Below are 13477 nucleotides of genomic sequence, written 5' to 3'. Positions count from 1 at the left end.
TAGGATCAACAAATGAAAACAACTCATTAATTTCTATTAGAACCAACATTTATTTCCCTTGAAAGTTACCAAAATGATTTAAAGTTACTACCTCCTCATTCATTCAACAAGCACTCATTAATGACCCCATAGATATTCTTCACTGAGGGAGATACAAAGCTTAGAGGGGGGAGATATCACATTAATTAATCCAAGAATATTCAGTGTGTGTTTGCTTCTCTGTCCCTGCCACCTTCCATACTCCATGTTCCAGCTTCCATGGCTATGCTTTTGAATAGGCCATCATCAAGACTGGAATTTTTTCCTTTCCCTTCTCCTCTCTTCCTCTCCCCTCTGTTCTCTTCTCCTATCTTCTTTCTTCCCCTCTCTTCTCTTCTCCCCTCCCTTTCCCTTCTTCTCTCCTCCCCTTTCCTGGCTTCTTTCTTCCCCTACTCTTCCTTTCCCTCTCCTCCTGTGTCCTCTTCTATCTTATCTCCTACCCCTGCTCTCCTTTCTTTTCCTCCCCTCTCCCCTCCCCCATCTTCTCTTCTTTCCTCTCTTTTCCTTCCCTCTCCTCTCTCTTTCACTCTCTATCTCTACCTCTTGGATTTCCTAGTTCAAGGTTCAGCCCAAGTGTCACAGTCAGGAGACCTTTTTGGATTCTCTTTAGCTGTAGTGCATCTCCAAAATTACATTTTATTTCCTGTGTGTATATTCTGTACTTGCTTATCTGGGTGTGTGTTTCTTCTCACTAGATTGTAAACTCACGGAGGGCAGAGATTGTTTTGTTTCCATATGTATATCTCCAGGACCTGGTGCTCAATAGATGCAAACAATTAAATTAAATGGCTATGTTCAGAGCATGGTGTTTGGTAACAGAAGTAATCCAAGTTTAGATAAGACAGAATTTCAGCCCTCAGGGTTTATAGAGGAATAAGCTGAAAACACAGATAACTGTACTACTCAAAATTATTTGATAAACACTTCAGAAAAGTACAAAAGTACTAAATAAGTTCTGCTCCTAGGCAAGGCATTTAACCTCTCTGAACCTCATTCACCCATAAGTAAAATGGGAATAATAATAGCAACTACTTTACAGGACTATTATAAGAATCAAGTGAGATGAGATATATAAAAGGCTTGGTAAAATTAAAAAGCTATATAAATTGTTATTATTATTATTCATGAGATGCCAACTTCTTAAAAAGTTTGATTAGGTTACTGGAGAGAAAAATTTCTGTTTCAAAACATAAATATAGAGACCACTAAAATTCACACACACTTATGTGTGATCTAAGTAATCCTACAAGAAAATATAACTTTCTATTATACACTTTCCATTAGTGCCACTTAACACCTTTTTGAAGCAGATCTCCTTAAACCTTATAGAATAATAATAAACTTTTCAAGGGAGAGAATGTTCGAAATCGAAATCAATACCTAGGTTTCCCTTGACTCAACATCCAATTTTCTATGTACTAGATCTCATTGCCAAAATGAGCTACCTTCTGTCCTATTAACATTCCCTATGTTTTGCTCTGTTCTCTCTCATTGGACTATCCTACCTCCCTTCAATAGTTCATTTGTTTAATTCCTAACCATCCTTTAAAGCCCAATTCAAGTATCACCTTCTCCAGGAAGCCTTCGCTGAAGCACCCATTTAATAATGACTGATCCTCTCTCAGACCTCAAAATCCTGCATTATTTTGAACTCTAGTTTTGTATAAGATCCTCTTGTTAAGTTGCAGGATCCATGAAGGAAGGTATCATGAATTATCTAAACATCATACCCCATTTTATCAGTAGGACACATTGGTGTCTGGACCGTGGGTCAGAGAACTTGAGTTCAAATTTGAGTTCTTCCACTTGCCATCCCTGTGGTTCTGGACAGGTCATACTGTTCCTTTCTAGGCCTCAACGTCCACATTTATAAAATGAGAGGATTGGACCTGGTCTCTCAAGTCCTTCCAGCTCTGAATCTGTGCTTCCATGGAAAGAAAGCTGGATCTGTCAAATATAAATCAGATTCCAAATGTTCTTCATAAACTCAATTCAAGTGGTGAGGACATGTGTTCCATACTGGGGATATTTTTTTTTTTTTGACAAACCTGTGATTTTGTACAAAGACCTCAGACTGTGAAAATTCCTCTTCCACAATTTATAGCCTCATTTGTCTGAGACACTGAGAGGTTAAGTAACCTGCCCAGGCCCACACAGTCTGGGATATGTTAGTATATGGTGGGGATACAAAAATGAAAGAAGACAGTTCCTGACCTCAGGGAACTTACAATTTAATAACTGAGTATATAATACAATAGCAATTTTACCATTATCACTGTAATAGTGGAATTGCTTTTTTTAAAAAGGGGGTAGTTTTCTTCTATACACTTTAAAATTTTTTTGTTTCGTTTTGCGGGGTAATGTGGGTTAAATGACTTGCCCAGGGTCACACAGCTAGTAAGTGTCAAGTGTCTGAAGCCAGATTTGAACTCAGGTCCTCCTGAATCCAGGACCAGTGCTTTATCCACTGTGCCATCTAGCTGCCCCTCTATACATTTAAAAAAATAATTTTCTGACTTTTAATGAGAGTTTACTCTATTGGTGTATAGTATTTCATTTTTTTCTTTATTAGGAAGTTAGCGGGAGAAAGCAGTGGAGTGAGACTGCTTGCTTTGTTTCATTGTCACGGCTTTCAGAATATGAGCTAACAAAGGGGAGAGACCATATCTGTTTAACTTTTCTTTATATAGTACTTCAAACAGTTCCATAGTGATAAGCTTAAATCTAGGATAATAATTTTTAAAACCTACCAACAAAACATTATATACATTTTAACAATGCTAGTTATTAAAAAAGAATCATGGGAAATTAGAGTCTGAAACGACCTAAGACATCACTTAGTCCATTGTGCACATGAGGAAAATGACACCCAAAGAGGAAATGACTTCTCTAAGTACAAACAGCTAGTAAGTGGCAGAGGTAAGACTCAAATCCAGGTTTTATGTCTCTAAATTCAATGCTTTTTTTAAAAAAAAATTACATTAGCACATCCCTAACAGAGAGTAGGAAGTTTTTGAAAAATAAAGAGGTCAATATGGAAAAGCAATAGGCAACTTCTTTAGATTAAAAAAAAAAGTTTCTTTCAATTTGAGGAAAATAGAAGAGAATTTATTACCTTGTTCATATTGGTGAACAGTGATCTGGATGGGGTTCTTAGATATCCCTTGCATATTCTGTCAATAAATGATAGGAATAGATTAGCATTAATTGAAAATTCACTTCTTAAATTACTATTCATAAATAGTTATTTAAGTTGTTATTCTTTATGAACATTTTAATTTATTTGAAACTAAATTTTAATGCAATAATATATTATTAAGCAGATTCGTATTTAATAAATGTGATTTAAAGTTGTAGTTTAAATCGAAGCCTAAATTTGGTGAGTATGTAACAAAGTTTAATCATCAATTCACATAATAATTCCCCTCCCTTTTTTTTTTAAGTGAGGCAATTGGAGTTAAATGACTTGCCCAGGGTCACACAGCTAGTAAGTGTTAAGTGTCTGAGGCCAGATTTGAACTCAGGTACTCCTGACTCCAGGGCCAGTGCTCTATCCGCTGCACCACCTAGGTGCCCCTCCCTCCCCTTTTTTTAATCTTTGGAATCCTTGTAGTCATTAGATCTGATCTATTACTATTACATTAAAACATTTAGCTTCTTTAAAAGCCTCATAGCATATACTGGAAAGTAAAATTTTCTGACTCTTTGGGGACGTTAATGCTTCTTTTGGGAAAAAAAAACCCACAATAAAAAACAAAAAAACCAAACCTAGTTTGTCTTACATGACTATCTAGCTTTTAGTAGTTATTCAATGATAATAATAACTCTGTCAATAATAGCTCCTGTTTCTGCAGTGCATGCTATCTTTTTAAATAAATATAAGTATTTTATTATTTTGCCGTTACATACAAGGATAGTTTTCAATATTTGTTTTCATAGAATTTTTAGTTCCAAATTTTTCTCCCATCTTCCCTTCCCTCCTTCCTCCCCAAGACAGCAAGCAATCTGATATAGGCTATATATGTGCAATCATATTAAACATATTTCTGCATTAGTCATCTTGGGAAAGAAGAATCAGAGCACAAGGGAAAAAGTTAAAAAAAGAAGGGGATTTGAACTCAGGTCCTCTTGAATCCAGGGCTGGTGCTTTATCCATGGCGCCACCTAGATTTTCAGCAAGGCAATGATCCACTATAACCCTGAAGGACTTATGAAAATTGCAACCCATCTACAGAGAAAGAACTGATAGTATCTGAAAACAGATGGAAACACATTTAAAAAAATTTTTTTTCCTCTTTGACTATTCCTTAATCTGAAGTTTTGGGTTTTCTTAACTGTTTTCTCTCACAACATAGGTAATGTGGGAATGTTATCCATGACTACTCACGTATAACTTATTTTGAATTGCTTGAGTTCTAGTGGATGGGGGGTGGGAATGGAAGAGGAGGAGAGGTTGGAACACAAAGTTTTAAAAAATTGATGTTAAATTTTGTTTTTACATATATTTTGGAAAATAAAATTCTATTCAATATTTTTTAAAAAGGGGAAAAAACAGCCCCAAAGTAAAAACAGTATGGTTCAATCTGCATTCATAATCCACAGTTCTTTTTTCTGGATTTTGAGAACATTTTCTATCATGAGTTCTTTGAAATTGTTTGGCTGAGAAGAGCAAAGTCTATCACCATTGTTCATTACACAATGTTGATGTTAATGTGTACAATGCTCTCCTAGTTCTGCTCCTCTCAGTCAGCATCAGTTCATGTAAGTCCTTCCAAGTTTCTCTGAATTCTTCCTGCCCCTCGTTTCTTACAACATAATAGTATTCCATTACATTCATATGCCACGATTTGTTTAGCCATTCCCCAATTGATGGGCATTACCTCAATTTCCAATTCTTTGCCACCACAAAGAGAGCTTATATAAATATTTTTGTAGTGGGCTGTTAGGTGGTGCAGTGGATAGAGCACCTGCCCTGGATTCAGGAGGACCTGAGTTCAAATCCGGCCTCAGGACACTAGATACTTACTAGCTGTGTGACCCTGGGCAAGTCATTTAACCCTCATTGCCCTACAAAAAAAAATATTTTTGTACATGTGGGTCCTTTTCCCTCTTCTATGATCTCTTTGGGATACAGAACTAGCAGTGGTACCACTGGGTCAAAGGGTACAGTACATGCTATCTTAATAATTTTTTTTGGTGGGGCAACGAGAGTTAAGTGACTTGCCCAAGGTCACACAGCTAGTAAGTGTCAAGTGTCTGAAGCCGGATTTGAACTCGGGTCCTCCTGAATCCAGGGCCAGTGCTTTATCCACTGTGCCACCTAGCTGCCCCCTGAGTACATGCTATTTTACAAAAAGCTTTCCTTGTGAGGTAAATAGTGTAAATGCAATAATTCATTTCAATCAATTGGTCAATCAGCATCTGTCAGGCATCCTGCTTCACTACATTTAGAGAAATAAAACAGTCTCTGCCCTTAAGGAATTTCCATTCTAGTAGGGGAATGAAACAAATTATTGGATAAGTACACACAGGACAAATACAAAATATGCATATGGTGGTTATGGGGTAGGAGTGAGGAACTTTTGAGGGACAATAGAAGGGAAGTGAAAAAAAAAAGACCTGTTGAAGATGACACAGAACAGAGCCTTGAAAGAAGTGAGGGGTTCCAAGAAGCAGCAAGTTGGGGCAGTGGATAGAGCTGAGTCTGAATTGAGAAAGACCTGAGTTCAAATCCAGTCTAAGAAACTAACTGTGTGACCCTGGGCAAGTCACTTAAACTCTGCCTCTGTTTCCTCAACTATAAGGTGAGGACAATAATAGCACCTAAGGGTGGTGAGATAATATTTGTAGAGTGCTTAGCACAGTGCCTGGCACATAGGAGACATTTAATAAATGCTTATTTACTTATTCCCTTCCACCCTGAAGCAAATAAGAAGTAAGAGAGTCTGGAGCAAGGAGATGGGATGTTTTGTACCTTCCACTCCAGTTTGATGAAGAATACAGTGTGTGAAAGGGCAGCTGGATGCCACAGTGGATAGAGTGCCTGGCCTGGAGTCAGAAAGACCTTAATTCAAATATGGCCTTAGATACTTAACTGTGTGAGCCTGGGCAAGTCACTTAATCCTTTTTTTTTTTTTTTTTTTATGAACAAGGCAATTTATTAGTGAATCTGGTGTGGTCTGTCCTAATGTTTCTTGTTGGCAGCAGCCACCTGTCCGGCGATTCTGTCCAGGTCTCTCTGTCCCTGAGGTGTCAGCTTCCGGCCCCCATCCTGGTCCTTCTCCACCATCTTGAGGCCTTCCAGGGCCTGCAGGACCCTCCGGGCCACGCTCTTGGAGCCTCTGCTGAAGTGACTGGGCATGACCCCGTTGCGCTGGCGGCCGCCGTAGATCTTGGTCATGGATCCCACCCCCGCCCCGCCTCGGAGGTACAAGTGGCGGGCGGTGGAGGCAGCGCGCGTGTAGAACCAGTTCTTGTCATAGGGCGCCAGCTCCTTGTGCTTGGCCAGCTTGACCGTGTCCACCCATTCGGGGACTTTCAGCTTCCCGGACTTTTTCAGGAAGGCGGCCAGGGCCCGGACGAACTCCTGCTGGTTCACGTCCTTCACCGTGACTCCGGGCATCGTGCGGGCTCCGCGCGGCCAGCCAGGGGAAAGGGCCACTTAATCCTTTTTGCCTCAGTTCTTCATTTATAAAAATGAGGTGGAGAAGGAAATGGTAAAAGCACTCCAGTACCTTTGTAAAGAAAACCTCAAATGGGGTCACAGAGTTAGATGTGACTGAAACAGCTGGATAGTGTGTGAAGGGATATAATGTATGATAATTCTGGAAAGAAAATATCAGGCCAAATTGTGAAGAGTTTTAAATGTATGCATTTTATCTTAAAGGAAAGGAGGTGCCCTCCTGCAACTTTTTGAGTCAGAGTCATATGGTCAGATCATTTTAGGAATGAATTTATATTTGGTAACTGTGTGGGAAATGGATTGAAGAACAGAGAGACCTGAGAAAAGAAAAACCAATTAAGGAGGCTACGGTAACAGTTCAGGAGGGAGTAGGCCTGGACTAGGGTATGTGTGAGGGGAGCAGAGAGAAGTTGATGGATATAAGAGATGTTGAAGGAGTAGAGTCAATAAGAGTTGACAACTGATTGGATATGGGGGTGAGTGAAAGGTCAAGGATAAGTCAGAGATTGTGAACCTGAGTGATTAGAAGAATGGTGGTGCTTTCTAGAGAAATAGGGAGGGGCAGCTAGGTGGCGCAGTGGATAGAGCACCGGCCCTGGATTTAGGACTACCTGAGTTCAAATCTGGCCTCAGACACTTAACACTTACTAGCTGTGTGACCTTGGGCAAGTCACTTAACCCCAATTGCCTCACTAAAAAAAAAAAGAGAGAGAGAGAGAGAGAGAAATAGGGAAATCCAGAGTGGTAAATTTAGGGGAAAAGAGAATGGGTTTGTTTTGGACAAGGCGTTTGAGATATGGAGATATCAAGCAGGCAGTTGGAGAAGCAGAACTGGAACTCAGGTCCACTGACTCCTAACGCAGTGCTCTTTCCATTATACTGCACTACCTCAAATTGTCCAGATTAGATTTTGTTGCTTTGGCAACACTGAATAGTATTGTTATTTAACTTATCATGTACCTGAGACTTCTCCACTTTCCAACGTTCATTTCAACTCATAGAATCATAGAATAACAGGATCTCAGAACTGGAAGGGACATCAGCCCACCTCATACCTGAATAGGAATTCCTTCTCTATTCCAACAAAAGTGGTTATCTATTTGTGATGCTGCATTCAAGGCTCTCCACAATCTAGCTCATAGTTCCCACCATCACTCATGCTACTTTGTAACCAACTTAGATTAATTGCCATTCCATATTCTCACCTTGATTTCCCATCTCAATACTTTGCTTACACTATCTGACATGCATGGAAAGGACTCCACTTCTCCATTTGTATTTCCATTGAATACATACCCTTCCTTCAAGGTCCAGCTTACCTCCTCCATGAAGCCTCCCCTGATTTTACTCTCTTCCCAGTTAAAAATAACCTCCCTCTCCTCAAATACCTGATAATATATTTCTCATATCTTCTTTGTATGTCACTCCAGGTTTTAAAAAAATCACAACGGTTTTATGGAATCACAGTGAGAGAAATTAATATTATGCTATTATATTAATAACTAATTATTAATTTGTGATCCTCCATTTTCCTTTCATTTCTGTTAAAACTCTACTCCTGAAAAGATTAGTTAGTCTCCCAAAGGTATGGCTGAGTGATGAGATTTGCTTCTAGACCCCAAGGCACATGCTTGTTAACTAGGTGGGCATGACCCCACCCTATTGGGAGATGATTTAGAGTATAAACAAAATCCAGTTTGGGTAAGCCTTTGCCTGGGGGAAGAACCCCCTGTGCTTGATCCTTTCCATTAGAGTTTAGGGCAACCCAGTTCATGAAGGAGAAAAGTAGCTGGAGAATTCTGGATGGAAATGGCTTCCCCTGCCCAGATGCTTTGAGGTTGAGTCTCATGATCAAGTCAAGTTCTCAGCAGGAGGAGTTGAAGAATTTTAGCCTACTTTCTCATTAAGTACCCACCAATCAGGATTATGCTCCACTTGTCAGGGGAGTTACCTTTCAGAAGAGATTGAAGGCATTTCAGGTTATCTTTTGGGGTCTTTGGTTACCAAGAGAAACCAGTGACCATTAATTTATTGATTGTTGGCTAACCTAAATAATACATTTGTATCTTTCACCACAACATCATTGAAAGGACCTTAAATGTCATGTAGTCTAATTCATATCTGAAGAGGAGTCCCCTCTAAAATATACCTGACAAGTGGCCATGCCTAATCATTCAGACTTTGCTCAAGGCCCTACAATGTATGGGGGAGCTTACCGCCTCCTGAGACAATCTTTTCTACTCTGTGAGAGCTCAGTGGGGAATTTTTTCCTATACTTTGAGCCAAAACCAGTCTCCCTGAAACTTCCTTCAGCTATTCCAGGTTTTGTCCTCTGGGACCAAGTACAAGAGGTGTATATGAAGGAATTGTGGGGATTAGGACAGCAAGTGTTAATTGTGGGAATTGATTAAACCATGTCGACCCCATCTTGTGATTCAATTCGGGAGCTAGCTCGGTTCCTTTTCTCTTCAATTATAGGTCTAGTCCAAATACTGTCTTGAGAGAAAACTTTATTCAATTGTGGGAATTGGGAGAAAACATTATTGTATTACTTGAACCCAGCCCTGTGTGGCTGGGAAGCAGGACCACCTCTACCAGCTGCTTAGAGACCCTTAACTAAGGGCCTAGGTTATGCTAGCCAGAAATCTAATCAGATCCAAAGATTAATGCAAGGAGTTTTCTCACAATTGTACATACATCTCAAGCAATCCATATGTCTTATCTAAAAAGTGGTCTCATACTAATCAGTCAGTGTTTCCATGTTCCTTTGTCAACAGATATTTGTGGGGTGTGACACCTCTTTTTCTGAATCTTGGAAATTGCACTGTTCACTATCTTCCTCCCAACTTGGAAAGTCCCTAATTTTTCCTCCAATTAGAAATCAGATTATCTAATGTATCCTGGTTGTTTCCTTTTAGCTAATTGGCCTTATTTGATTAATTGTTTTGGGCTTTTTTTGGCTTTTTTGCAGGGCAATGAGGATTAAGTGACTTGCCCAGGGTCACACAGCTAGTAATTGTCAAATGTCTGAGGCTGGATTTGATCTCAGATCCTCCTGAATCCAAGGCCAGTGCTTTATCCACTGCGCCACCTAGCTGCCCCCTGATTAATTGGTTTTTTTTTGTTTTTTTAGTTAAATGTTTTTTTTTTTGTGGGGCAATGGGGGTTAAGTGACTTGCCCAGGGTCACACAGCTAGTAAGTGTCTGAGGCCGAATTTGAACTCAGGTACTCCTGAATCCAGGGCCGGTGCTTTATCCACTGCACCACCTAGCTGCCCCGATTAATTGTTTTTAATGTATAAAAGTCTGTCTCTCCCTGTATTTGGGGTCCTCTGGAACCTGATTTGTTTGACAACTGGCATACATTGCTTGATAAATTGATATGCTCAGATCAAACTTTTGTTTCCTTAGTCATTTCATCTTTCTCCCACCATAAATACGATAGTCTTTCAAAGACCTAAAGAACAAATCATATCCACTGCCAACCAGCCCCCTCTCCTGTCTTCACTCCAGACTAAACAAACATTTCCAGTTCATACAACTGATTTTCAGATATCCTGTTTTGTTTAGTTCCCTTCACATCCTGGTTACCGTCCTCTAGACAGAATCAGATAAGTGTCCTTCCTAAAACATAGCTCCTAGAACTGAACAAAGCAACACAGCAGCTGTGGCTTATGTAAATATCTTTCCTTCTATCCCACTGTTGTCTTTATTTTACATTAAAAAAAAACTTTGAACTTAAAACATTTTAAAAATCATGTTTATGCACTTTGCAGAAAAAATGATGATCCTATATACTATCTACTTTTTTTTAAGTGTACAAAAAATTCCTTCCTGTCTGCTTCTCTCTGTTCTTTTCTATGTATTTTTAAATGTTTCAAAAAAGGAAAATATTGGATGTTGAAGGAAATGTGGGAAAACTAGACACTAATTCACTGTTGGTGGAGTTGTGAACATATCCAACCATTCTGGAAAGCAACTTGGAACTATGCCCAAAGAGCTATAAAACTGTGCATACACTTTGCTCCAGCAATACCACTTCTAGGTTTATATCCCAAAGTCATCCCAAAAAAAAGATAGAAAAAAAAGACCTATTTGTACAAAAATATTTATAGCAGCTCTTTTTGTGGTAGTTAAGAATTGGAAATCAAAGGAATGCCCATCAATTGGGGAATGGATAAATAAGCTGTGATATAAATTATGATGGAATATTATTGTGCTATGAGAAACAACAAGCAGGATGATTTCAGAAAGGTCTGAAAAGACTTATGTGAACTAATGTATAATGAAGTGAGCAGAACCAGGAGAACATTGTACACAGTGACAGAAATATTGTTTGATGAAGAACTGTGAATGACAACTATTGTCAGCAATACAAAGATCCAAGACAATCCCTAAGGACTAATGATGATGCATACTACCTACTTCTGAAAAAAGAACTGATATTGATTGAACACAGACTGAAGAATGCTATTTTTCACTTTCTTTTATTGTTTTCTTTTGTTCAAGTTTTCTTGTGTAACATTACTAATGTGGTAATGTTTTGCATAGTTGCACATGTATAATAACCTATATCTGATTGCTTGCTGCCTTGGGGAGGGGATAGGAAAGGGAGGGAAAGAAGTCACATATATATGTGACTATATTTCTGGTTGGTCCTGCTCTTATAATATAAAGTAAATATGCTGAGGAGAGCTTTGGGACTGAGAGTGATGTGTCACTGAATTGTTTCCAAAAAGACAAAGGTTTCAATGTATAAGTTTAAACAAATTCCCAGTGGATGGTCAGATGCATGCACACACCCTCATTTGCATTATGTATTCTGCACCAGAGTTGCTCCCTTGTTCTCCTGTTACCTTGTAATCCTACTTCATCATTGTGTAATGATGTGATTAAGATACAAAGAATACATTTTTTTTTAAGTGAGGCAATTGGGATTAAGTGACTTGCCCAAGGTCACACAGCTAGTATGTGTTAAGTGTCTGAGGCCAGATTTGAACTCAGGTACTCCTTACTCCAGGGCCAGTGCTCTGTCCACTGCGCCACCTAGCTGCCCCTAAAGAATACATTTTTGCAGTACAAATGTCATGTTCTTTGAAAACCATGATTTCTGAGGGGCAGCTAGGTAGTGCAGTAGATAAAGCACTGGCCCTGGATTCAGGAGGACCTGAGTTCAAATCTGACCCCAGTCACTTGGCACTTACTAGCTATGTGACCCTGGGCAAGTTACTTAACCCTCATAGCCCTGCCCCCCCCCAAACTAAAAACTAAAACAACAACAACAAAACCCAATACACAATGATTTCTGACCATGTACATTACAAGAGAGGAAGGGAAGGTGAAGAGAATACACATTTGTATAGCACTTACTATGAACCAGACACTTAGCTTTTAAAAAATTATCTCATTTGGGGCAGCTAGATGGCGCAGTGGATAGAGCACTGGCCCTGGAATCAGGAGTACCTGAGTTCAAATCCGGCCTCAGACACTTAACACTTAACTAGCTGTGTGACCCTGGGCAAGTCACTTAACCCCAATTGCCTCACTTAAAAAAAAAAAAATTATCTCATTTGACCCATCTTGAAGCCATCTTGAAACTATCTGGACCATTATGAACATTCTGTAGAAACAAAGCTTATGTTTCCTCTCATAGCAGTATTAAGGCTCTTTTCCAATTGAATTTTAGTTTCCATTTTTTAAAACTAGTATGCTATCTGATAGATTTTCAAATGAAGTGGTTGGCAGTTCTGGTCAGTGATTCATTATACTTTTTGTGGGAGTATAGTTAGTGTGCCAATGATAGAAGGGAAGAAAGTTAAGTCAGAAGAGATTCTTTCCTTACAAAGTTTAGTTTATATGTAGATGTTAAAAATAAAACAATAAACACAACAGAACTTTAATAAGAACAATATAATTTAATACACTGCTTGTCAGCCAGTAGAAAAATATTTTACATTTTTTAAAACTAGCTATTAATTTTAGCCAATTGGTTGGGGGGTTAAAAATAAAAACAATATTTCCATCTCAAAGCAAGAGAGCTTGTAAAATTCTGCCATTTTCCACCAAATATTTGTGTGAGCAAGCAGTTTCACTTTATTGTTATTTTAAGGCAAAATACAGAAATAAAATTTTCTGTAGATTTAAGATCAGTGTTGAGTCAAATATTGCAAAGTTCTATTCAAGTAAAAATATTAAACTGAAATTAAAATGTTATTTATATTCAACAAAATTTGTAAAACAAAAAATTAATATGAAGTCTTACAGACAAATATGAGTATATGAAGTCTTTTTGCATAACTGCTTTTAATTATTAGAGAATTCCACATGAAATATTCATAATTATTTTATAATTAATTTTATATTTTATAATTATTTTCATAATTATAGGTAGAACAAAATTTTACACTTCATAATTATAATTATATAATATACATTTTAATTTGTAGTTTGTAGGGGTAAAAATTATCATTGTTGGAACTGTAAGTACTTAATGAATAAATCTGAGAATATTATAAATAGCATATTAAGTTACCCTGGAGGTTCATAATACATTTTTGTTGTTTTTGAAAGGGATTTATGAAACAAAAAGAGTTAGGAATAACTGTTCCACACCATCATTCAGGTATGGGCTGGGAAGGGGAATGAGGACAGTTTATACCTGGAGAAAGGTTCCACAAAAGCCCTGGCTAACAGTCAGATCCCTCTAGATCATGTAAGGCATCTCTGAACTCACCACTTTCCCTAGGTTGTCAGAGA

General features: G+C 38.4%; 2 protein-coding genes across 2 annotated transcripts in view; both read right to left on the bottom strand.

Annotated features, from left to right (window-relative positions):
• The window catches only part of POLN (DNA polymerase nu), a 345265-nt gene that overhangs the window by 164643 nt on the left and 167145 nt on the right, over positions 1-13477 (bottom strand). Inside the window, exon 15 of the mRNA XM_043972229.1 lies at positions 3155-3212. Coding sequence (XP_043828164.1) covers positions 3155-3212 — 58 coding nt within the window. The remainder of the gene's footprint in view (positions 1-3154; positions 3213-13477) is intronic.
• Positions 6194-6692, bottom strand: LOC122730819 (40S ribosomal protein S19-like). Its single transcript, XM_043970271.1, has one exon. It carries the CDS (start codon positions 6659-6661, stop codon positions 6224-6226), a length of 438 nt encoding a protein of 145 aa, XP_043826206.1. The 5' UTR covers positions 6662-6692; the 3' UTR covers positions 6194-6223.

This window comes from Dromiciops gliroides, chromosome 6, assembly GCF_019393635.1.
Source record: "Dromiciops gliroides isolate mDroGli1 chromosome 6, mDroGli1.pri, whole genome shotgun sequence".
Classification (NCBI taxonomy): domain Eukaryota; kingdom Metazoa; phylum Chordata; class Mammalia; order Microbiotheria; family Microbiotheriidae; genus Dromiciops; species Dromiciops gliroides.
The sequence above is the reverse complement of the archived record's forward strand: the minus strand, read 5'-3'. Positions and strand labels throughout refer to the sequence as shown.

Bases quoted from the DNA above. Each gene is read 5' to 3' on its own strand.
- LOC122730819 (XM_043970271.1), bottom strand. From the start codon at position 6,661: ATGCCCGGAGTCACGGTGAAGGACGTGAACCAGCAGGAGTTCGTCCGG.